The sequence below is a fragment of the Phragmites australis genome, chromosome 3 (genome assembly GCF_958298935.1).
Source record: "Phragmites australis chromosome 3, lpPhrAust1.1, whole genome shotgun sequence".
In the NCBI taxonomy this organism is placed as follows: Eukaryota; Viridiplantae; Streptophyta; class Magnoliopsida; order Poales; family Poaceae; genus Phragmites; species Phragmites australis.
This window is the reverse complement of record NC_084923.1, coordinates 11,620,587-11,645,946: the sequence shown is the minus strand read 5'-3', so window position 1 is coordinate 11,645,946 and position 25,360 is coordinate 11,620,587. Positions and strand designations below refer to the sequence as shown.

General features: G+C 49.2%; 1 protein-coding gene and 1 pseudogene across 3 annotated transcripts; both read left to right on the top strand.

Moving 5' to 3' along the window:
- LOC133910497 (uncharacterized) lies at positions 1 to 19,744 on the top strand (annotated as a pseudogene).
- A 1,124-nt stretch (positions 19,745 to 20,868) lies between these two features.
- On the top strand, positions 20,869 to 23,201 carry LOC133912148 (tropinone reductase homolog At5g06060-like). Of its 3 annotated transcripts, none has more exons than XM_062354744.1 (5): positions 20,869 to 21,160; positions 21,255 to 21,462; positions 21,957 to 22,161; positions 22,288 to 22,394; positions 22,667 to 23,201. In XM_062354744.1, the coding sequence occupies exons 1-5, from the start codon at positions 21,060 to 21,062 to the stop codon at positions 22,853 to 22,855; spliced, it is 810 nt and encodes a 269-aa protein (XP_062210728.1). In that variant the 5' UTR covers positions 20,869 to 21,059; the 3' UTR covers positions 22,856 to 23,201. The 3 variants fall into 3 exon arrangements, with proteins under 3 accessions (XP_062210728.1, XP_062210727.1, XP_062210729.1); XM_062354743.1 differs by having other exon boundaries at positions 20,937 to 21,160; positions 21,957 to 22,173; XM_062354745.1 differs by having other exon boundaries at positions 20,974 to 21,160; positions 21,952 to 22,173.
- Positions 23,202 to 25,360: the final 2,159 nt, after the last annotated feature.

Sequence of the window (25,360 nt, the reverse complement as noted above, 5' to 3'; positions counted from 1 at the left end):
ATGGACTACGATTTCGATATTGTCGGCTCGGACGTTGAGGACGTTATGGGCCCTCTTGTAAGAGGTTCGGAGGAACTAGGTGTGGTTTGCTTCGTTAGCCATATCCTGTTTTGGTCGTGCACTAGGATATTGATTTGTATTTCTTTTTTTGTAGCGACCCTCGAGGTGGATGCGTCCTTGAATCCACCCCTCGAGGCCCCGGAGGCCCAGCAGGGATCGAGGACTCCTCTGGAGGGGTCTCCAAAGGCCGTTCTGGGGGACGTGGCTTCGTTTCTGCAGGGCCCCGAGCCAGCTGGTGACCTGCCCTTGGCGGCTGGTGCTGGAGGCACCGTGCCCTCCGCTGAGGGTCCCTTTGGAGCAGTTGTGGGGAGCGCTGGCCTCGGGGTCTTGACCCTGGACGACTTCGTGCTGCGCCTGGAGGAGTCAAGGGACTTCGCTGCGGCCTCCTCTCTTCTCCAGAGTGGAGAGGTCGAGCGATTGTTGGCCCAGCGTCCTATGGAGGAACTGGAGGCGCGGTTGGTAGCGACGGACCTTCAGGTCGGTAGTATTGGTTACGATTTTTTGGGTCCGGTGTTGGGTCTTAAGTAGCACATTCTGTCTTTTTCCCTCTTTCGTGGTACCTTGTAGCAAGTAACTTTGACGAGGGCGCTGGGAGGTGGAGGGTGCCAGGCTTTTGCCGCGGCCCGTGACGAGGTTGAGGGCCATCGCCAGGCCTTGGAAGAGGCCCGAAAGCGGGCGGAGTCTGCGGAGGGTCGTCTTCAGGAGGAGATGGTGCTTTGCAAGCGTGCGGAGGCTGAGGCACAGAAGGCTGCCGAAGACCTCCGGGAGGCGAGGGAGGTTGCCGATGCGGCCAACGCAGCCCATGTGTCCGCCGAAGGTGACGTTGACACCCTTCAGGTGGCGGTGGTAAATATGCGGTGAGAGCTAGAGGAGGCTAGGGCATCGGAGGGGGCACTGCGTTTGGAGTGCCAGCAGTTAACGATACTTGTGTCGGAGGTGGCCCGGATTACCTCTGATGCCTTGAGCGGCCTTGGGGCTCGGTGCCCGCCACTGCCCTCCGACTTGGAGGTGTCGGTTATGCCGCTCTTTTGGCTTCGGTCCACCATGAAGGTCATGGTTAGGGCCGCGGAGGTCTATGCGAGGTCCAGCGCTCGTGTGGCCGCTGCGCTTCAGCTGACCCTGCTGCACCAAGCGGGGGTTGATCCCCTCAAAGCACTGGAGCAGTAGGTGCCGGACTCCATGGTTGAGGCCTTCTGGCCAGAGGCACCTACGACGGAGATTTGCGCAGACCTGGAGAGCTTCAGCCATGGTGTATGGGTGAAGCATGGCCGGAGGGTGACATTGCGCTACATGGCCGGTCAAGGGACTCCGGGTGCCTCGGGGGGCCTTCGCCCGGGTCCTTCATTGGGAGGTCCGGTCCCTCACCTGGAGTCTATGGGTGCTTCGCGGCCCTCTAGAGGTTCTTCGTCTGGCGTTGTTGCCTCGTCGGAGCTATGCGTGGATGCCCCGGAGGCGTAGCTCTGCCGCGGGCTGTCTTTTGTTTTCTTTTCTTTCCCGAGGGGGGGTCAAGTTTTAGCATGTTGACTACCCCCTTCTGCTTCATGTGTATAATCTTTTCCTTATTTGATGGAACCACGCCTGTCTTCCTGTGGTTTGCCTGTGTTATTTCTGGAACGTTTGTGCCTTTGAGTTTTAACTAGAGTTCGATCTGCGTGTATAGGTATGGCGGCCCAAGGCCGAAGGAGGCCTCATCCATAACTTGGATAGTGCGGGATTGAGTGCATCCGGATCGTCGGGGGCTACTCCATACGTTTGTTGGCGGAGTCATTTCGTTATGCCCCACGATTCCGAGGGGCGTATTGATCCACAGGTGGCTGCCAATGTCTTGGTTAAGGTCGAACCTGAGGATCCCCTGGTGTCCACTCCGGATGTATATTTTATTTCAAGGGATGACTGGTGTGCGACCCAAACAGCCAGGGAGGTTGCCGGCTCACACTTCTTACAACGCTTCATTGTCCCCCGAGGTTCTGACGGAAGAGTGCCCTCGGGAATTCTCGAGTCTATCTTGGGCGAGGTGAAGGTGGAGGAGGTACAGGCCGCAGAGGCCTCGCCGGAGGGGCAAGAGGAGGAAGAGCTGGACTTCTTAGCCTTTGACTCGTATCCTTTCCCGGCGGATCCTTCGTCTTCCTGAGGCCGAGTCTTTGTTTTGGGTAGTAGCTCTTCTCACGGAGGGGGCTCGTGTTGGCCTCCTGTGCGCAGTTGTCGGGGACGACTCTTCGGGCCCCAGGGTGTTTTCGGGAAGCATGGCAATCAGGCACCCTCGTCTTCCCATAGTGGTACAGGGAGGTGTAGCAGGCTAGCCAGTTTGCTGGGCATAGACTCAATGTACAGCAGTTAGCTATATGAAAAGATTCTTTGTATGTTATGTATGTACAACTTGTGTTGTGTTAGCTTGTTGTTTTGTTTCTTTTTTTCTCTCTATTTATGATTGATCGCATTGACACTTCGCATGTGCCCCTTATCCCAGCCCTTCGCATCCTGCGGCTGCTTAGTGGCCACGGGATGCGAGATTTCGAGGGGCATTGCGTTGCAATAGGTGGGAGTGGGGAGCTCAGAGTTTTAGGTTTTCAGGATATCAAAAGGGTTAGGTGATTTTGTCATGGAGACTTTTAGTTGTGCTGGTGCCGGGGTGTTTATCCCTTCACTATGTTAGGTTAGCTAGGCCTTAGAAATGACAGAGGGTGTTGTGCCTGTCCGGTATGAAGACACTACCTTCAAGATGCCGGAGCGGTCTTTACATATCCGCCATTTTAGGTTTGCTAGATCCAAAGGATGACGGACGGAATGCCTGTCCAGCACGGAGACTTAGGTCTTCAAGATGCTGGAGCGGTCTTTGCCTATCCACCATGTAGGTTAGCTAGACCTTAAAGATGGCAGACGGAATGTCTGTCCAGCACGGAGGCTTATGCCTTCAAGATGCTGGAGCGGTCTTTGCCTATCTGCCATGTAGGTTAGCTAGATCTTAAAGGTGGCGGACGGAATACCTGTCCAGCACGGAGACTTATGTCTTCAAGATGCTAGAGCGGTCTTTACCTATCCACCATGTAGGTTAGCGAGACCTTAACGATGGCGGACGGAATGCCCGTCCAGCACGGAGGCTTATGACTTCAAGATTCTAGAGGGTCTCTCTTTTCTTTTTCTTTTTTTTTGGTACCTTCAGAGAGGACTGAGCCTAGGGCTCTCTATACATAGTACTTGCAAAGGGTCTCTGCAATCCAACTGTGTTCGAGGGAGGTCCCTTCTGTATCAGCCAGGCGGTAGGAGCCAGCCCTGTTAGACTTGAGGGCCAAGTATGGGCCTTACCATTTGTTGTGCAGCTTTCCTAGGGCTAGGGCACGTCGAAGCACTAGTTCGCCGGGTTTGAAGTTTCGCGGCACAACCCTTGGATCGTACCAGGTCTTAGTTTTCTTGATGTAGTGATCGAGGTTCTGAATGGCATGGAGCCGCGTGCCTTCGGTAAGGTCGAGGGACAGCTCCCTTTCTCCATCAGTTTGTGAAAGTTGTACCCTGAGTGAGCAGCCCTTGACCTCAGTGGGGGTCATGGCCTTGTCTCCATACAGGAGGCGAAAGGGTGTGAACCCGGTGGCCCGTGTGGCATTGGTGCGGAGGGACCACAAAACCTTGGGAAGTTCCTCGACACATAGGCCTCGAGCTAAGCCGACGAGGCAGCAATTTAGACGGAGAGGATGTTGCCGTTGGTTCGACGGCCCCATTGGACTGAGGGTGTTGAACTGCTGCGAAGCATAATTTGATGTCGAGGTCTTCGCACAACTATCTGAAAGGCCCAGAGTCGAATTGTGTGCTGTTGTCTACCGTGAGCTGTCATGGGACACCGAAGTGGCAGATTATGTTCTTTCAGAAGAATTTCTAGACATTTTTTAATATGATTGCGGTGAGGGGTTCGACCTCGACCCATTTGGAGAAGTACTCCAATGGTACCACTGCGTACTGAAGGTTGCCTTTGGCACGGGGAAATGGACCGATGAGGTCCATACCCTAACGAGTCAGGGGTCAAGCAGGGGCGATTGGTTGCAAGGGAGTTGGAGGTCGGTGGCTTCGACGTCCCATCCATTGGCATCCTTGACAGGTGCGGATGAGGTCTTCCGCATCGGACATGATCGTAGGCCAATGGAGCCCCTGATGAAGTGCCTTACCAGCTAGAGCACGAGGCGCCAGATGAGTGCCGCAAAGACCTTCATGTATTTCTCGAAGGAGGTTGGCTCCTTCTTGTTTAGTAATGCAGCGAAGGAGGGGAGCACAGATACCTATCTTGTAAATGGTGCCATTTATGAGACGGTAGCCCCTGGCTCGATGCAGGATGCGGTGGAGTGCAATCGGGTCGTCCAGTTCTTCCATTCCTCTCATGAAAGATAGGAGGGGGGCCCTCCAGTTCACGACTTCGATGGGGAGGATGGCGGCGGTCGTTTCGTCAAGAGCTCTGGCGGCCGGCTGGCGTAGGGTCTCGAGGAAGGTGCCTATCATAGGGTCTTTTACCCGTGGCTGAGGCCTTTGCCAGGGCATCTGCCTGACTGTTGTCCGCCCGCGGTATGCTTCGTATTGATATGCCACGGAAGCATGCCTCGGCCTTGCGAATGGCCTCGAGGTGTGTTGTCATGTCCAGATGCCAAACTTGGAAGTTCTTGTTGACGTAACCGGTGATGATCTGAGAGTCGGTACGGATGGTGACTCTGGCTGCCCCCAAGGCTCGGGGCTTTCGGAGGCCTAAGAGGATGGCCTCATATTCGGCTATATTGTTGGTTGTCTTGAAATCCAAGCGAGCAACGTATTGGACCTGCTGGCCTGTGGGATAAATGAGGACCGCGCTGACTCCAGCGCCAATGGAGCAGTATGCTCTGTCAGTGTAGATGGTCCAGATGTCTTGGGTGGGTGTAGTGGTGGGTTCGATGGGTGCTGGGGTCCATTCGGCAATGAAGTGTGCCAAGATTTCGGATTTGATGTCGGTGCGAGCCACAAACCTTACCACGAAGGGGGCTAACTCTACCGTCCACTTGCTGATGCGTCCCGTCGCCTCCCAGTTGTGAAACATGTCGCCAAGCGGGTACGAGGTTGGGAAAGTGATATCATAGGCAAGGAAGTAGTGTCGGAGCTTGCGTGAGGCCAACAACAACGCGTAGGCTATTTTTTTGAGCTTTGTGTAGCGTGTCTTGGCCCCGGCTAAGGCCTCTGAGACGTAGTATACAGCCCTTTGAGTGGAGCGATCGTTAATCTTTTCCTCCCGTACCAGGGTGACGCTGACGGTGGACGCAGAGGCGGATAGGTATAGGAGTAGTCCTTCGCCACAGAGGGGCATCGCAAGTGTTTCGAGGTGAGAAAGGTGTGCCTTTAGGGCTTTGAATACTGCCTGGGAGTCCAATGTCCGGCTAAATGGCTCGGAGCCCCTCAACATTTTGAAGAAAGGGAGGCTATGCTCAGCAGATTTGGCAAGGAAGCGGCTAAGGGCCACGAAGCGGCCGGCCAGGCGTTGTACTTCTTTCGGATTGGCGGGAGGCGACATTTTTGCGATGGCACAAATCTTGCCCGGATTGGCCTTGATGCCTCTTCGGGAGACAAGATATCCTAGCATCTTTCCACCCCTAGCGCCAAATACGCATTTTCTGGGTTCAGCCGCACGCCAGCAGCCCTGAGGCTGTTGAATGTTTCTTGCCGGTCGGCAACATGGTTGGCTTCTAGTTGGCTTTTTACCACGATATCGTCCATGTAGGCCTCGATGTTGTGGCCCAACTGCTGCTGTAACACCTTATGTACTAGGCGAGAGAAGGTGGCCCCAGCATTCCGAAGACCGAAGGGCATCCGGTTAACAGTATACTCTGAAGGGGGTAATGAAACTGGTCTTGCTCTCATCCTCCGTTTCCAAAACACACCTGGTGGTACCCGGAGTAGGCGTTGAGGAAGCTCAGCAGTTTGCAGCCGGCGGTGGAATGCACTAGCTGGTCGATGCGAGGAAGGGGGTACGGATCCCGAGGGCATACTTTGTTTAATGATGTGAAATCGATGCACATACGTCATTTTCTGCTGTGTTTCTTGACCAGGACGGTGTTGGAGAGCTAATCGGAGTGGATGACCTCTCGGATAACACCGGATTTCAGTAGCTTATAGACTTCTTCCTTTGTGGCTTCTGCCCGCTTTGGAGAGATCTTGTGAAGCCCTTAGAGCATGGGCCTTGCCTTTGGGTCGACCTGAAGTGAGTGCTCGATGATGCTGCGGTCGACTTCTGGGAGGTCCTGTGGGGATCATGCGAAGGTGTCGAGATTACCCCGTAAGACGGCCAGAAGTTGGGCTTCTTGCCCGGAGGTGAGGTCCGCCCCTATTCGGAAGGTCCGGTCAGGTTGATCTTGGTGTATGGGGACCAACTTTATGTCCCCCTTCGGTTGTGGCCTCGGAGGGCAGCGGTGCCCAGGATGCACCAACGGAGGGTCCTTCGAGTCCTCCTGTGTCATAGCGTGGATATGGCAACTGGGGAGTGGAGCAGGGTGTCCGTACTCGATGCACCTAGCCAGGTCTTGGTCATCGTGGACGGTTATTAGCCCCTGGGGTTTGGGCATCTTCAGACAGAGATAATTGTGATGGGGTACGGCTCCGAATCTGTTCAGAGTTCCCCGTCCCAACATGGCATTGTAGGCATGTGGTACGTCCACGACGTCGAAGGTGATGACCTCAGATCGTGATGAGGAGCCCTCGCCAAAGATGATCGGGAGTTCTATCTGTCCTAGGAAGTTGAGGGGGGGCCTTTGAATCCATGGAGGGGTCTGTTGCTTGGTGAGAGCCGGCTTCATGGAATTCGGAGTTGGTCGAAGGCATGCACTAATAGGAGGTCTGTTGAGCTACCTCCGTCGACTAGTATTCTTCGTACCTCGACTTCGGTGATGTTGGCTGAGATGACCAAGCCATTGAAGTGGGGAAATTTTACCCTCTCAGAGTCGTTGACGGTGAACGTCACGGGGGCGTTGGCCCAGTCGGGGGCCTATCGATGGATGCTATTCGCTCTGATGTGGTGTACCCTGCGTGTGTAGTCTTGCCGCTGTCGTTTCGAAGTGCAACCAGAGCTCCCTCCATCGGTAATGGCAAGGATGATCTATTTGCCCTGCCCCCCTACGTCATTGTACCGCTCTAGGGATGACTGGGGTGGTGAAGGTAGGGCCAGCCGCGGAGGATTCTGCAGGGCCAGATGATCGACCCGTCGGTTGGCCGATGGCCTGCGATATTCGGACTGCCCCTTGGGGGCCCTACCAGTTGAGGCGAAGGCCGCCTGCCTCCCGAGGTACTCCTCTCAAAAGGTGGTGAGGGTTCGGCAGTCTTCGGTATTATGTCCTCGTTCTGTGCCGTGTTGAGTGCACTAGGATTCTTCCTTGGAATTTTAGTTTGGAGCATGGCTTCGCTCCGGGAGGCCTCTGGAGCATCCCCGACCGCGTCCCCTAGGGTGGCTTTGGTTCGGAGCCCCGCAGCTTGGGCTGATATTACTGATGTTTCGGTGTTGTCGCCGCCGCCCCCTTTGGCACCCAGTGTTAAGGGCCTCCTCAAAGCTCCTCTTCGTTGGGGGAGTGGGGGCGTGTGATGATCCGGCCTGCGAGTGCGGCCTCTCGGAATTGACACGGGAAGCCTAGCTAGCTTGTGAGCACCTCCGATGGAGTTTTTTCTCCTCCGCCCGCGCATATTCCTCGAATTTCCTCATGAGGACTTCTACCGTGAGTATTGGGCGTCGGTTCAGCCGATCGTATAGGGGGCCTTCGGCCAGGCCCTGGGTTGTGACGTCGATGACCAAAGAGTCTGATATGCCCCTAATCTGGGCTTTGGTCTGGGAGAACCTTCGGAAGTAGTCCCGGAGGGTTTCGTCTGGCTCTTGCCTGATAGTGAACAGGCTGTCGGAGGTTACTGGTTCGATGAAGGTGCCCTGTAAGTTGCTACGGAAGAGGTCTCGAAGTTGGGACTAGGTGTGAATGGTGCCGGGGTCCAGCGCCCAGAACCAGTGTATGGCCCCCCCTTCTAGAGCGAGGGGGAAGCATTTAGCCATGGTGGCTGGTTCGCCCCCACTTGCCTCTATGGCTAGGGCGTAGGATTGAGCGAACTCATCATGGTCCGAATCGCCTTTAAACTCGGGCAACTTCGGGGTCCGAAAACCCTCTGGGAAGGGCATGGCCTGCAGGTCGGCCCGCAGGAGAGTGTCGTGGTCTTACACAGGGTCCTCACGACGCCGACTCCTAGGCTCCGGGGACCGAATGGGCCGGGTCCTTGCGCCAAGGGGTTCGTTTGTTCGTGGAGCTTGAGTCAGAACCGCGCCAGTCGTCCCGGGAGCAGCGGCGAAGGTGTGGGCAGCTTGCTATTTGGCCCGCAGGGCTATCCGTAGTTCCTCTATCTAGGTCAGGAGTGCCGCTAAGCATGATTGCCGCTCGGGCAAAACGGTGTTTTCTGCGGTAGCATCGGCCGCAGCTCCTAGGGGCGCAATGGGGGCCTCTCCTTGTTGCTGCTGGGTCTTTGGGGTAGAGAACCCTTCGGTGTCACCCGCAGCTGTGGTTATGGTTGGGTCAGTGATGGACGTAAGGTTCTCATTGTCCCCGGCTTGGGGACTGTAGTCGACATCGCCTGCGTATAGCCGGCTAAATTGCCGCGCAGGCGTGACTGGGGGGTCGGCCACCGTCGACGCGGCCTTGGTGGTCTTCTTCTTGGGTGGCATCCTACCTCTTTTAGCACTTCTGTGTTCGAGTCTCCACAGACGGTGCGCTGTTGGAGTAAGAGTTCGTCTTGCCCCAGAAAGTACGGCAAGGGTTTCTTCTAAGGAGGAGACTCAATCTTAGAGACAAAGTTTAAGAGGGAGAAATACCATGAATGTATTGATGGTAGAAAAAATAGAACAGCGTGACTTGGTGTATTTTCACCTCTGTGTCTTTTTCGATGTCTTTCCCGTCCTCCTAGCCCAGGAGATCATGGCTCCTATTTATAGGGCCGTGTGCAGCTTGGCGTACAAGTTATCATAATGTACAAATATCTGGGATCTGACCGATTTACTGGGTCTTATCCTGGATAACTGATTTCTACCCTATCTGGGATATAAATATCTACCGTGCTAATTATCATGGTGCATGCCCCCTAAAGAGGGCGAGCCGGTCTCTAACTGCGGCCCGGCGCCGCACTGTCAGGGGTGTTAGGACAGCCTCCATCATGCTAGGGTGTTAGAGCGGAGTCCACTAGCCTAGCTACCTAGGTATTTAATGCCGGTCATCTCCTTGCAGGCAAAGTACGACCGGTGCCTCTCTTCTGACAAATCTTTTCTAAGGCCTAATGACTCACCCAGCAGCCTCCGGGAAGCCGGCCCGAGCAGCGGGAGGCCGAGGCTTCGGGAGACCAAGCCTTTGGGAGGCTGAGCATTCGGGAGGTAGGAATCCGGAAGGCTAGGGCTTCGGGAGGCCGAGGCTTCGGGAGACCGAGCCTTCGCGAGGCAGGGCCTTCGGGAGGCAGGACTCTGAAAGGCCGGAGCTTTGGGAGGCAGAGGCTCCGAGAGGCCGAGTCTTTGGGAGGCTGAGATTTCGGGAGACCGAGTCTTTGAGAGGCTGAGCATTCAGAAGACAGGATTCCGGAAGACTAGGGTTTCGGGAGGTGGAGGTTTCGAGAGACCGGACCTTTAGGAGGTTGAGTCTTCAGAAGACAGGACTGGTTAAGCCAAGGGACCATCAGGGATCCTTAATAACGACCCCAATAGACATGGCTTTGGCGACAGTGGGTTCGCAGTGAGCTACTCCGCCACCGCCGAGGTCGCAAAGGCCATCGATGGCTGCCTCCACCGGTACAGGGCGTTCTTCGGCAGCGATGAGCGCGTACATGCCTGCCTCAGCGAGCTCGGCATCCCGCTCACCCGCGAGCCCGGGTTCCACCAGGCGACGTCCTTAACACTAGCTGCTCCATTTACCAAGCACTTCCATGATTTGTCACAGTTTTTCGGTAACACCGTACCGCACATTGCTTGAGCAACACATGCATGCAGGTGGGCATCCACGGCGACGCGTACGGGATGCTCGCGGCCCACCAGGTGGCACCACTGCTGTCGCTCCACCACCTCAACCACATCCAGCCCATCAGCCCGCAGGGCAAAGACCCCGCTGGTCGGCGCGTCCCACTTCGACCCAGCGCGGTCTCTTCAACAAAGCTTCTGCTACCAGCACAGCCCGGGGTACACCTTGTCTGTCTCCGTCGCGTGGGGCTACTCCGTGCAGGTGTGAGTTTTTTTTATTTTTATATTTTTTTCGAGTTTAAATTTAAATAAATAGATTTCCGACGAAAAGATTTGCAAAAGTAGATGCCCACCGCCCTCTCTGAGAGCTGCAGCCCTCTCAGAGGGCGGGTACGGGTGCTAACCGCCCCCTGAGAGGGCGGTAGGCCTTCCCGCCCGGGCCCCACAGCTAACCGCCCCCTCAGGGGGCGGGTAGAGGTCCTTACCGCCCCCTGAGAGGGCGGTAAGGGCGCCTCCCGCCCGCCGCCCCGCGCCGGCCCCCTGCGCCCTGAGTCTATATAAACCCCGAAAATTGGAGAAAGAACCAGAAAATTCGGAAAAAAAGAAAAATTGAGAAGAGAGAGGAGAAGAGAGGAGAGGGGAGGGGAGGAAGAGAGATCGGCGAAGCCCTGCTGTATTTGGGCTGCGGATTTGGAAAAAAATTTCAGGTCAATCTTTTTATCCTTTTTATTGTTGTTAATTAGTGCAGTAGTAGTATATGACATAGATTTTAGATAGTTAGATCTAGGGTTTAGAAAATTGTAAAATTTAGTTAGAAAATTAGTACATTATTTTCAATTTGTTACCTGTAGTATATTATTTGTAGTATATTATTTTCAGTATGTTGTTTGTAGTATATAGTTTATAGTATATTACTTGTACATGCAGACGTATGAGTCAACAGTAGATGATAATTTGCAAACCTAGGGTAGCATTTAAAAACTATTTTATCCGATAATCAGAAATATAGTTTGTTGTCTTAACATGTGTTATGTTTGCGAGTGTTTCCAGGAATGGGAGATAAATTAATTTTTCAGATATATTATGGTGAGGGTGAAATTATGTACGGTCCCAACGGTGTATATCTCTCTGGATTTCGCCATGTTATGAAGGGGCTTAGTAAGGCTAATGAGAGGACTATTGTGGGGGTGTGCAAATGGCTCATGCGATTTTTTCAACTGGATCCGCAGCAATATGAGCTGAAGTTGAAAGGTGTTCTGAGCCGTGCTAGTCATGGATACTTTGGTGAGCTTGTTCCCATCGAAGCCACATCAACTTGGAGGCAGTATGTAGATATATGCTGTGAACGTGGCATGCCGCTTGTTTTATTAGCTGTGGCGTACCTGAAAGATCAAAATGAGGTGAACTCTGAAGAAGCAGTAGCAGGACCAAGTGAGGCAGTGGAAAATGAGTCAGAGGCGGCTAATGTAGGGTCCAGAGAGGAGGTTGGTGATGTTCCAGACCTGGAGCCGATGGGTGTAGGTGATGAAGGGGAGCACATCCCTAGCATCATTGAAGATATGGATTTGGAGGATGAAGAGTTGGAGGAAGGCCTTGCCGATGGGGATTCTTCTGATGAGGAGGGTAATGCTGCAGTTCCTGCGAAGTGGCGGGATCAAGAATTTTCGAAGTTGGTGGTTAGCGAGGCTGACCAGACACCGTGGCCATACCATGAGAATGAGGTGTCACAGGGTGCTATATACCCTACAAAAGAGGCAGTTATTGATGCTGTGAAATTCTGGTCGTTGTCTCTTCGTAGGCAATTCAAGGTTGTTAAATCAAGTAAAAGAGAGTACGATATGAAGTGCTTGGTTCCTGAGTGCCCTTGGCGGGTGCACGCATTTAGAGGGAAATGGGCAGACTACTGGCAATGCTCAATAGTTAAGGAACATAATTGTCATATTGAGGAAATAGAGTTCGCCCATCGGAACCTGTCTTCTGCTTTCATTGCAAATGTTATGTACGGAGAGATTGTGGACAACCTAAGGTATGAGCCACGATCAATAATCCGCGCTATTGAGCAAAGGTTCCAGTACACAATAAATTATGCGAAGGCATGGAGGGCGAAACAAAAGGCTATTGAGATTAGGTTTGGTACATATGAAGATTCGTATCACAATCTACCTCGTCAATTAACCACAATTTGCGCAAGAAATCCAGGCAGCTACTATGATATCAAGCATTACCCCTCTACTGATGTGGAGTACAACGGAAAAAGAGTGTTGCAGCGTGCTTTTTTTGCATTCGGTGCAACTATCAAAGCATTTAGATATTGCCGACCCATCATATGCCTAGATGGAACATTCCTAACTGGGAAGTACAAAAGGCAGATATTGTCTGCAATAGGGGTCGACGGTAACAACCAAGTGCTGCCACTAGGGTTTGCGTTCGTGGAGAGTGAGAATGGGGACAGCTGGTATTGGTTCCTAGAGCGGGTGAAGCATGCAATTGTTCTTGACCAACCAGCTGTGTGTCTCATTCATGATAGATATGCAGGATTGTTGCAAGCTTTGCTGGATATGCAACACGGTAGCGTGCGACGGGGTGTACCAGTACAGTGGCCAGATCTCAAAAGCAGGTGGTGCATGCGCCATATGGGTGCGAACTTCTACAGACAGTTTAAAAACAAAGAGTTAATGAAGCTCTTCAAGAAGTTGTGCAGTCAGAATCAACAACGTAAGTTCAATGCATTATGGGCAAGACTTGATGAACTGACTCTTAAACAAACTACGGAGGCCGCACCTAACCGTGAGGAACCAATAGCTCTCGGTCAGCTCCCAACCGATACTCCGCAGATTGTACGGAGATCTGGCTCATCTATTAGGAGCTTTTCACGGTGGATACGCAATGAGCCCAATGAAAAATGGGCTCTGCTGTACGACAGTGGTGGTGCCAGGTATGGAGTGATGACTACAAACCTTGCAGAGGTTTATAACTGGGTCATGAGAGGAATGAGGTCCCTACCACTAGTTGGAATTGTAGAAGGCATTTTGCATGGCACCTGCAAGTACTTCATTGATCGGTTTGCAGCTGCTAAGGTTGTAATGGAGGACAATCGTATGCTTTATGGCCGGATGCTATGTGAGTACATGGAGAAGGCAAATAGGAAGGCCCACATGCATCGTGCAAATCAAGAGGGCACAGCAGAGCACAGGTTCAGTGTCCTGTGTCGGGATAAGGGTCGGAGGGGGGGTAGACGTGAGCGGCATGTTCAAGAGTGTGTGCTAAGGAGTGGGACATGCATATGTAGTTGTCAGAAGACACAATTACTCCACAAACCTTGTACACATGTCATAGCTGCGTGCGCGGAGCACCATATGCTTCCAAGGCAATATGTGTCACAATATTTCATGAAAGATCAAGTACTGAACACCTGGAACCAGGAGCTGTATGGTTACGGCATTGTTGACACTTTTACAAGTAACCCAGGGCCTTCAAGAATATATGTGCCTGATTTGGGAAAGATGAAGAACGCACCGGGCCGAAGACAATCTCGGCGGATTCGTAACGATATGGATGAATCCGAGGCTGGCCCTAGGATGCAGCGATGCAGTCAGTGCAATGAAGTAGGTCACACTTACAAATATTGTCCCAAAAGTGCAGGCGGTGATGCACATGTTGTGTAGGTCAGCTAGTTTTGTACTTTGTATTAATATGTGTTAATTTCGCGTACGGTTAATTTGCATTCGAAGTTTGTTGTTCTTGTATTTATTTCTCGATGTACTAATGTACATGTCTTTCAAATGCAGAGATGGCTCAGCCTTCGACCCCAGAGCTTTTGGACCCTGCCGTGGACAAGAAGCATCGCAGCTTCTTATCCGCCGAGCACCAGACGGACCTAGGAGTGTTTCGCCCACGAGGCCCTGGAGAGCTGCTGACGGTAGACGAGCGCTGGACCCACAGGTACTTAGAAAAGCTGATGGTGTTACATATCATTTCACTGTTGTTGTTACATATTATTGATGTACTGCAATACTTATAGGTTGGGAGCGGCCGGACTCCTACGGCTTTGCCGGTTGGTCGAGGCCCGAATGACGGAGGACCCCGAGGTTGCGGCCCGTCATTTCTACTTCGATCGGTCGCTGATAGCAGCACTGGTCGACCGTTGGAGGCCGGAGACACATACGTTCTACCTACCGTGCGGAGAGATGACCCCGACCCTGCAGGACGTCTCCTACCTCTTAGGCCTTCCTTGCGCGGGAGCTGTGGTTGGGGTGATCGATGTGCAGGCTGACTGGATGAACGACATGCATCAGCGATTTGGGCCGGTGGAGCGAAAGGAGGATGCACCCCCGTACGTGCCTGAGTTCTTAGCCGATGCACGAGGGCCAACGAAGAAGTGGATCCTACAGTTCCAGGTATGGTAACATGCAACCTATCGATTTCTAACAAATTATGTCGTAATGATTATTTCTCACACCAGTCATATATGCAGCCGACGTACATCCACCCACAAGCCAACACATACGCGGTCTCGAGACATTTGGAGGCCTACCTCCTTTGGTTGTTTGGGTGGGTGATGTTCACTAGTGGCCAAGGCCACCTGGTTACGAGGACCCTTGTGCCGTACACCCGGTCGATAGCGGACGCGCATGCAGAGGATGTACCGCAGTTCAGCTGGGCATCAGCTGTTCTTGCTGCGACGTATCGGGCGCTCTGCAACTCATGCATGAAGAAGGAGGCGCTAGCCACTTTTGCCGGGTGTCCACTTCTTCTTCAGCTATGGTCGTACGAGCATTTCACCATAGGTAGGCCGGTGGTGGATCGCTCCCCGTACCCAGAGGAGTGGTACGGCGAGATGGAAGAGGACGCGCCGACAATGGCCTCGCTGTGGTGTCGTCGACGGGTACGTAATTTACATTAACAGTTTCGTTCGTACTATGTTACTCTCTAAATATCTGTATTGATGTTTGTCACTCAGCCACACTGGGCCCACGAGCAGCCTCGCAGTGCATACGAGCATTTTCGTACCCAGTTTGACAGGCTACGTCCTAACGATGTGGTATGGGAGCCATACAACGTTCGGGCCATTCATACACGTGCAGGGTCGGGATTGTCACCCTTATGCACCCGTGACGAGGAGTACTGGCTCACCAAGGTGCCCCTTGTCTTCGACATCTATGTCGAAGAGTACTCACCGCAGCGCGTCATGCGGCAGTTTGGCCGTCACCAGGCATTCCCGCTCGTCCCCATCCGTACAGTCCCCTTGCACGTCCACAGGTACATTTGATAAATTTTTGTTTGAGCAACCTTCGTTTCAGTTTGCCTTACATTTACCGTGGTTCCAATGCAGGTACACGCGGAAAGGCCAGCCAGCTAGCCACCTCTGGGCGGACCGCTTGGCCCCTTACGTGGCAACATGGGCCCAAGCGCTACAGGACGTCGTTGATGAGGCGCGTCCCCACACCGAGGGAAACTTTACGGAGTACCTACGGTGGTACGTACCTCGTACGCGGACTCGTGTCACCTACACCCCTGATGATGTCCGGGGCCACGTCGCATCGACAACGGAGACATACCCGGTGCATTGGGACGAGGACGCCGCTTTAGCAGTAAGTCATTTTCTGAAGTCCGTACTACATATTGAATAAACATAACCGTATACTTTAATTGTTTACTATTGTTCGTATCCGCAGACAGATATCATTTATGATGTAAATAGGGATGCAGCTGCTGCCATGGACCGCGTCCGGCAAGGGCATCACCTAAGTGCGTCGGATGTTGCGAGCTTCATTAGACGGGTTTTCGATAAGACGACGCGCGCCCTGAAACTCACCTCCTGCCGATCTACCACAGATGCAGCAGGGCCGCCTCCCAGGACGAGTGGTGCACACGCCGAGTCATCTCGGCCGTCAGACGTGCACCGACGTTCTTCAGTGTCGGCACCCACACGACCCCTCCTATCACGTCTTGGAGGGTCCGAGAAACATGGTACGAATTACACTTTTGAAAATTATTGATCAATATTCTTTACTTATTGTTATTAAACATTCATTAGGTCCGTCTGCACAAGTCTCGACGCAGCCTCGCAGATTGAGCCCTGTACGTCCACAGTCAGGTACTCCGGGAACCCTTCTTCTTAATTTCTAGTACTTTCAGCAAAATAAGTTAGAACTGTGCTCAGGTTACTTCGGTGACGAGGCCGGTCCGTCTTCGGCGGCCCCACACCCTACCCCCCCCCCCCCCCGCAACGTACTACGGCACGTCAGCGTGGCCTTCTTCTGCTGCACCGTCGTATCACGCAGGTACAATTATACATTTTTTACTACTACTTTCAATACCATATTTTTCGTATCTAACGTGATTATTTGTTCACAGGCCCCTCCAGCCAGTACACATGGACGCCTGCCGAGCCTTCACAGTCCTCCTACCCTAGTCAGGAGGATGAGGCTGGCCCCGACACCGCATACGACATCGTCCGTGACTTCTTCGGGGGCACACCTGACTACGACGTCCTTCAGCGGTCCCAGGTTTCCAGTGCACCGCTTCGGACCCAGCCCAAGCATGACGAGCCCTCGACACCGGTGGTCCCTACTAGGCCTAGCAGACACGTCGGCCCACCTGACCCCCTCACCTACTCCAGGGGTCACGTGAGGGTTAACCAGCAGCATCGGGACCACGATGGGGCGCACGGACGACGGCAACGAGGGAGGCATGAGTAGCATTTTACATTTTTTGTAACTAACATATGCGTATTCGCTTCGTGATGTGCTCATATATATTAAGACACGTTCACTTTGTATGGTTGACTTAGCATTTCGTAAATGCATTTCATATTCAGACACGTTCAATGAACAAGTGACCACACCACTAAACTTTAACCATGACTTGACAACACAATGTGACAACACTACCCAGCTTTTTCAAATCAGTAAATGACTCAGCTTTTTCAAATCAGTAAATGACAACACGGGTACCAATAAACGTGGAATCTCTGACCATGGGCAACGACAAAACTGTCCTATTCTTCAAGATGGAATCCGATGCTCCTCCCGCCAGCTACGCCCATGCCCTAATTCCTTTCTTTAAGAGCGAATCCATTGCTCCTGCCTCCCCTAACTATAAGTAGCCAAACCTCCTTACGGAGAAGCATCGCTCATTTCTCATATCTCTCAAGTGCAATGTCTTCCTCAGCTCCATCGAGCCCACCAAAGAAACATTGGGGGACTATCGTACCTAAAGGTCTCGAACCACCAATGTGCTTCTGTGGTGACCTTTGTAAGCTCTGCGAGTCGCAGGACATCTCATACACCTATGGACTACGCTTCTTCATGTGTGCCAACTACGAGTATGACAAGCCTCGCAATGCAACAACTGGTTATCGACCGGTACGGTAACAGATGTCCGCCTCATCTCTTCCGATTACGTACCCTCTTTTACTAACCGCTCATCTTGTTCCATTTGTTCAGTCCCCTCCACCGCTCTGTGATTTTATTCAGTGGCTCGACAATGAGCAAAATGACTCACAGAAGCTGTGGGTCGACATGAACATGAGGTGGAGAAGGGAAGCGTACGCACGTCGAGAGTACGAGCAACAGCAAGAGGAACTTCGTCTCAAGCGGGAGGAAGAAGAGCGCATGAGGAAGGCGGCGCACGACCGTACCGTGGCTTAGGCTCGAGAGGCTGAGAGGGAAAGGAAGCGGGAGAGAGCCCGCCGTGCTAAGGCGGCAGGTCCCGATGCCCTCCGAAAGGGAAAGTATCCTAGATGCACGCTGTAGAGAGTACCTAATATAACCCGACATACTTTCCTTCCCTAAGGCATGTTATGATTAGGATCGTCGCACTAATAAGGTCTTAGTGCGAACCGTACATGCCACCTTTGTTTCCTCATCGTGTCGTCACGGTTACAGTGTATTGTAATATTTTCACCATGTGTTCAATACTATGTTTGTCCTCGTTCGCACTCCATACCCAAGTAAAATGCTGCAACTACTGATTACTGATTTTTTCCTCCCGTTATTACATAACCTACTCCAAATTTAATTTCTTAATTTCCTTACACCCCTTCTTTTTTTTCCTTCAATTAAAAAATAATATATTTTTATAGGATAAAATGGAAAAAATAATAATTTTACATGAAAAAATCCCCTAGCCGCCCTCTGAGAGGGCGGTTAGCCCCTCTTGCCGCCCTTTGAGGGGGCGGTTAGCACCCGTACCCGCCCTCTGAGAGGGCTGCAGCCCTCTGAGAGGACGGTGGGCGCCTACTTTTGCAAATCTTTTCACCGGGAATCTATTTATTTAAATTTAAACTCGAAAAAATATAAAAATAAAAAAAACTCTGCAGGTGTACCCGTGGGCCGTGGCGTCGCACCAGCTGGAGGCCCCGCTGCAGACGTTCAAGACCTTGCGGAGTAGGAACGATGGGCCGTTCGTGTTCAACATCCAGCCCTTGAGCCTGGACAATGCATGCGCTCGGCCCGCGATGTTCCTCCTCAGCCACGTTCGGAACGAGACGGGCCGAAGCACCGTGACGTCGAGGCACGTCGTGCAGTCGTCGGAGTGTGACAAACCCAACTTCCGTGCGGCGTCCACGGTTCAGACGATCAGGGTCTTTGCGCCCGTGATGAGCCCTAGTGATCGGAAACGGGTAATATTATTTGCCATCGAAACATAAATCGATAAAATCATTCTTTTTTTACCATTCTACGAAATAAATTTTCTTATCTACCATTGTTTCTAATGTTTTATATTTTTCTCATCACTATCGTCCATTTAACCTATAAAAAAGATATATTTACTCTCGAGTAGGAAAACAGTGCCATCGGACACACACATAAAACGCATTGTTTCCCGCCACATGTGTTAAAAGACTTGTTGTTCATATGGTATAAAAATATAAAAATTGTAAACAAGAAGTATATTCATAGGTGACAACTTATATACATAAATCATACTTAATATATCATATTTTATAGTTAGAAAGTATTGTGAATATTAAACTAAATTGTATTAAACTAAATTGTATTAAAAAATAGCTATGGCACTAATACATCCACTGCAGTCTAGTCACCTTATTTTTTTCATATCTATTTTTTTATAACATAAACATAACAAATAAGAACAATAGAAACTTCTACATAAAATTTTCTACAACTTTGATATTCACTACAAAAATTAAGTATGTCTTTTGTTATGCATAATCGTAATTACATGTTATAACCAAGCAGGGCTCCTAATAGTATGCAAACAACATGACCTCATAAATTCATATTTGTTGATCTATTCATTCAAATTCAGCATTCAAAAGCTCTATAAAAGCATAAAGAAATTATGTACAACTCTCTAGTGCATCATATTCTAATATTCAACATTTAAAGAGCCATAAACTTTGATTGCTATAAAGAGCCATCTCCGAGGCTACTGTCCTCCTTCTAAGAGTAAATATGTTTTTTCTATTGAATCAAATAGACAATAATAAGAAAGTAATAAAAATTAAAAATAGTAATAAATAAAACAGTTTATTTTGTAGGATGGAGAGTAGAGAATTATATCTCTGATCACTAACGATGTCAGCTCGTCTCTTTCTCCATCTGACGCTAGCTTTCCGCATAGCCACGCCTAGACGTGCGTTCCATGTTTCAGGCACCACGGCGGCATTGCTGCAAGGTGGAGAGGACAGTGCCGGGCTCGGTACTGGAGGTACATATACGTCGCTGCGGCAGGGGAGAGCTCGCTACGCCGTAGATTTTGCGGCGATTTTGGTCACACGGCATGCACGAAGAGCAAGACAAGATGCTAATGGCAGTGTGATACTGATCATGGCAGAGACGAATAATTATCACAGTAGTAGTTAGGAGACAAAGCTTTGGATCTGTTTGCTAACCTGGAGTAGTACAGAGTGTCTTCCTGCTGGCGTTGAATAGATCGTCTTTGTTATGCTGCATAATTTACGAGACATACAAGTTCCATGCAGACGTACATGAGGTGTAAATTTCTCTTTGTTTGGCCATATGGCCGGTGTATTATTTATAGACAAATTTACTGTGGGCCGCTCTTAACACCCGGGCCGCTTCCAATAGGTTCGATGCATTGATGAATATCGGGGTTCTGACAAACCTCAAAGTTACACGTTTTTGTTCGAATTTTTTTCTAGGATTTAGAAGGAACGGTCATAAAACATTAAAGTGCTCGTAATGTGAACGGTACATTGCTAGTTCAAAAATTAACGATTTGAGTGGTTCATGTTACCCCATCCTATTATAAATACTTAACGTTTTAATTAAGATCTAATCAAATTTTTAAATTTTAATTATTAATAGCTTCTAAAATATTTAGTTTAGAAATATAAAAATCACACGTGTAGTTATGTCTTGAAAAATATTTTTATAAATTATATTTTCATTTGATATTGTAGATATATTCTAATAGAAAATAATAGTTACAGTTGCACGTTAAAGACCGTAAAAATTCAAAAACTATATATATTTTTAACCGGATGGAGTATTATATAAGGATCTTTCTCCACATCCGTTGGCTTAGATACTGTAAAATCCTCAGTTACAATTTTTCAAGGGGCCACGTAACTTTAAGATTCGTGCATTGATTAACCCTATAGACAGCCGATCCCATTCATTCCGCAGCCGTCACTCCATCGATTTGCTAGATCCCAAACCCTAACTCAAATCGCCTAACCCTAATCCCAATTTCCTTTGAAATTTTCGTGACCGAGAGCTTTGCAAGATCTCAATCTCTCGTGAGACATAGCAAATCTGATTAGATGAAGGAAACCACCATGCGGCCATGCCCCGCCCTCAATCCGTTGGGAAATTTTTTATTTTTCTTCGACTAATCTCTTGTACTAGTTGTGTTGTGTTAGCCCCTCTTGTACCAGTATTCCAGCGCACCGTGCGACGGATTCGCATCGGTCGGACGTCAAACGCCTAGTGATTGCCGGAAGATACCACTATACCAGCCTCTTGCTTCTTTATCCACACCACACCACACCACCCATCAATTGTTCAGTCGCATCAGCGATTCTAGGTCCGGAAGCAACGACGAGATGGCCGCAGCGGAGACCTCGGGCAAGGCGGTAGGAGCGCCGGGGAGATGGTCATTCCACGGCAAGACGGCCCTGGTCACCGGCGGGACCCGCGGCATCGGGTACGACTCCCCTTCAACGCCTACCTAATCTCCTACGAGGGTTCGCATGAGTTGGACTGTTATGTGTGTGAGCGCTCACGCGTGTCCCGTGTAGGCGGGCGGTGGTGGAGGAGCTGGCGGCGCTGGGGGCGGCCGTGCACACGTGCTCCCGCAAGGAGGCGGAGCTAGGCGAGCGCCTCAAGGAGTGGGAAGCCAAGGGCTTCCGCGTCACGGGCTCCGTCTGCGACGTGTCCGTGAGAGAGCAGCGCGAGAGCCTGCTCCGCGACGTCGCCGGCCGCTTTGGCAGCAAGCTCAACATCCTCGTGAGTATAGCTTAAGCGTATACGGAGTATCTTGATTAGGCTTCCTCGCTGTAACATATATCTTTCATCTGACACATACATAGTCCTAAAAAATAATCTCACATATATCTGCAACTTCCATTGCCTAATTGATGTCGTGTGTGAGCTCGAGAACGAACTGGAAACATTGGTCGTTTTCAGCCAAACCTTTAGGTATTAGGAGTACAGTATTTCGTGTTCTGAGCTTTTGCTTCAGTAATGTGTTTTTACTCTGAATATTTGCTTAGAATCGCGTTCAGGTGGCCCTTTAAAGTACCTCAAACGTAGCTGAACGCTACATAATAATGAGGAGAATCAGAAAGCACTGAATTTTCTTTACTACTAGATTTTGCTGCACGGTTGTGTTTATACTTACTACTATCACAAAAGTACTACAGTTTGGCACATTAATTCAATTGCCTGACTGTTGAATTCGATTGCTACCTTCTTGTTTGGCCCGATTTTGGTCAGTTCAGGTAAACAATGTGGGAACAAACTTTACGAAACCAACCACTGAATATTCAGGAGACGAATATTCATTTATAATGGCCACTAATCTTGAGTCTGCATATCATCTTTGCCAACTTGCACACCCTCTTCTCAAAGCATCTGGGTCGGGCAGTATCGTCTTGATATCGTCAGTCTCTGGAGTGGTGGGGGTATCTAGTGGCTCCATTTATGGTATGACAAAAGGTAACTAGTATAGATTATTCAGAATCTGCTGTTGTTTTCATGGGCATCATTGGTTGTCATGATTACATGAAGCGTTTGTTGATCATCCTTCTAAAACTCTGCTAATATGTTTAGGTGCCATGAACCAGCTGGCCAAGAACCTAGGATGTGAATGGGCAAAGGACAACATAAGAACCAACTCTGTTGCACCTTGGTACATCAAAACCTCCCTTGTGGAGAAGGTAGGGATCTGCAGCTTGTAGTATTCATTACAAGGCTTATAGTTTACTGGAATGCTACATCAAAAGGTTGTAGTGGATACTTGAATTGATTACTAGTGTTAACCAAACCGTAAATGCTTGACACATCATCATCATCATCCTCCTTCCCTGTTTGCTTTGCATATTTTACAATCTCAGTACGTAATCTCGTTGTAGCTGCAATGCGAAAATGGAAACTGCAGGAGTTCTTCTGAGTTCTGACTCAGTATACTGTTTTGCATATGACTCTGCAGGATTTGGCAAAACAGGAATTCGTGGATAACCTCGTGCGTCGAACTCCGCTGCGGCGCGTGGGTGAACCAGAGGAAGTCTCGTCGTTGGTTGCGTTTCTTTGTATGCCCGGTTCGTCTTACATCAACGGGCAGACGATCTCGGTTGACGGTGGCATGACCGTCAATGGGTTTTATCCAACTCAGGCCTAGACGAATAAAGCTACTCGGTGTTCAGAATGAGCAGAACAAGCGGTATATATGTACGCTAGCTACTTGTTCAAAAGATAACGCCCTTTGGGTGGTGTCATGCTGCTAGATAGATGACCACAGCAATGCACAAGCCACAGCAATGCAGCCTTGTGCCATAACCGTTAGAGGTGCCTCCTTGTCATGGGCAAGATATGTGTGATGCCCAGAGGTACGGTTCACGCGCAGGGATTACTATTCACGTGCATGAACAGTGACGGTGGTACTGTAGCACGAGCTTAGTAGATGTTATAGTCGGAGATGGAAGATTGTCATTTAATTTGGAGATAAGTTTGGTATGAGTTGGATTAGATTTGTAGCTTGTCATTTAATTAAGAGATAAGTTTGGTATGAGTTGGATTTGATTTGGTTAGAAGATAGTTTTGATTTAGTTTTCAAATTTAATATGAGATAGATTTGGTAAATCAGATTTTGAAGTTAATTTAGGATTGTAAAATCTCTTTTCTATCTAAAAGGACAGTCAAATACTATTATAATCAAGTAAGAAGAATTAATCTGATCTTCTCTAATATTTTAAGTTTTTCTCATCTATAGTTTAATATTTCATTCCTAGCACACTGCTCGGCATCCTTCCAGCGGATATTTATACTCTTTATAATCTAGGGTTATTATAAATTAGTATTCGAGACCATAGCTTCTGATAATGTGAACGAGTAGTTAAAGGTGCTTCTCGCACACGCAAGAAGAGCGGCTGTGAAAAGAATTTTAGGAGGGCTTCACTACCATCAAGAACGCGCTGACCAAAGTCACGCACATGGTGAATGAGCTTATGGAACACATGACGACACTCGAAAAGCTTAAGGACATGAGAGGCATACCGATCACGGGTGACACCTCTGTTGCAACTACGTTGAGTGCAAAAGACCATCGTCGGTACATACCTGCCCGCTAGGTGTTCGACAATATGCTCGAGTGGCGGTAACGGTGCCACTAGCGCTGCTACCATGTCGCCACTAGTTGTTATCATCGTCGTCGACCACAATGTGTACGCTGCTGTTGCTGTTTCAAGTACGGACACCACCCTCAACATCAAGCCATCCATCATCTCTTCGATGAGATGTTCTGACGACAACAACAGCAAGCTAAGGTCTGTAACCAAGCTGGTTGTTCTTCTAGGATCATCAATGACCACTGCGATGTCGCGAAAACATCTGCAGCCTTGCTACTAGCATCTGCACAGACGACGACGTGGGATACACCTTGTGCCGATATGGAGGCTGTAGGGATTGCAACTGTGGTCACCACCCTACAGCTCGAGGACGAACTACTTAAAAAGAGTGGTGTAATATCATGGGTAAGAGTTAAGTAGGGTATGTGTGATGCGCAGAGATTACTATTCAGGAGCAGCTATTACTATCCATGTGTATGAACAGTGCCGATTGTACTGTAGCACGAGCTTAGTATATGTTACGACAGGAGATACATGTTTGCTATTTATATAGGAGATAAGTTTGGTACGAGTTGGATTTGATTTGTTTATGAGATATGTTTGGTTTAATTTATAATTCAATAGGAGATAACGTTGGTAAGTTAGGTTTTATTTTTAAATATCCTCTCTATATAAAGGAGTAGCTACACATTATTGTAATCAAGTAAGAATAATTAATTTAGTCATCTTAATATTCTAAATCTCTCTCATCCTAGCAGCTAATATTGCCTGACTATTCTTTCAATGGATATTTACTCCTGTTATAATGTAGGATCATAACACTCTGCTCTGGGTAAGATAGACTGCAAGCTGAATGAACAATGACCCTCGTCGATACTTCAGTATTGGGTAGTTATAGATATACCAAAAATTTCTGCATCTTAATTTTACCTCACTAGATTGTGTAGTCATTGGCGCATCAATCTATCTATTGTATTATTATTTAAGTGTTAAAAAAATCTATACCACTCATTGTTATGAATATTTAACGATCTAGATTAAACTAAAGAGTTCGTATCAAATATGATTAATAAATGGCTAAATTCGGAATTAAAAATTATAAAAAATTAGTAGTTCGATTTTCCTACAGTTTGGGAAGCAAAATATCTAAATAAATATTCTAAATAAAATAATAATTAATAATTGAAATTACAGTTGGAATAAAAAACTGATCCATATCAAATAGTCTTTGAAAAAAATCAAATTATTATAAAAAATACTAAATAAAGAGTTCATATAAAATACAATACAATAAATCAAATGTTATGGTAACAAAATATTAGCCTAAAATCCAAAAGTAAACAACATACGTAATCGTATTTGTCAAAATAGATAACATATCGTCGTATTTACAATTTTAGCATCCGTATTCGGCATCTCATTTATCGGAAACTGACTTTCAATACACCGTATGCCAAAAAAGCTGGCCCAGCCATATTCGGTACCTCATATGCCGAAAATCAGATGTATTCGGCATATGAGGTGTCAAATATGAGCTATAATGCTGTATTCGGTACCTC

Coding starts and splice junctions, on each gene's coding strand:
- LOC133912148 (XM_062354743.1), top strand. CDS start 21,060: ATGGCCGCAGCGGAGACCTCGGGCAAGGCGGTAGGAGCGCCGGGGAGA. Junction 21,463..21,956: donor GCAGCAAGCTCAACATCCTC/GTGAGTATAGCT, acceptor TGGTCAGTTCAG/GTAAACAATGTGGGAACAAA. Junction 22,174..22,287: donor CATTTATGGTATGACAAAAG/GTAACTAGTATA, acceptor TAATATGTTTAG/GTGCCATGAACCAGCTGGCC.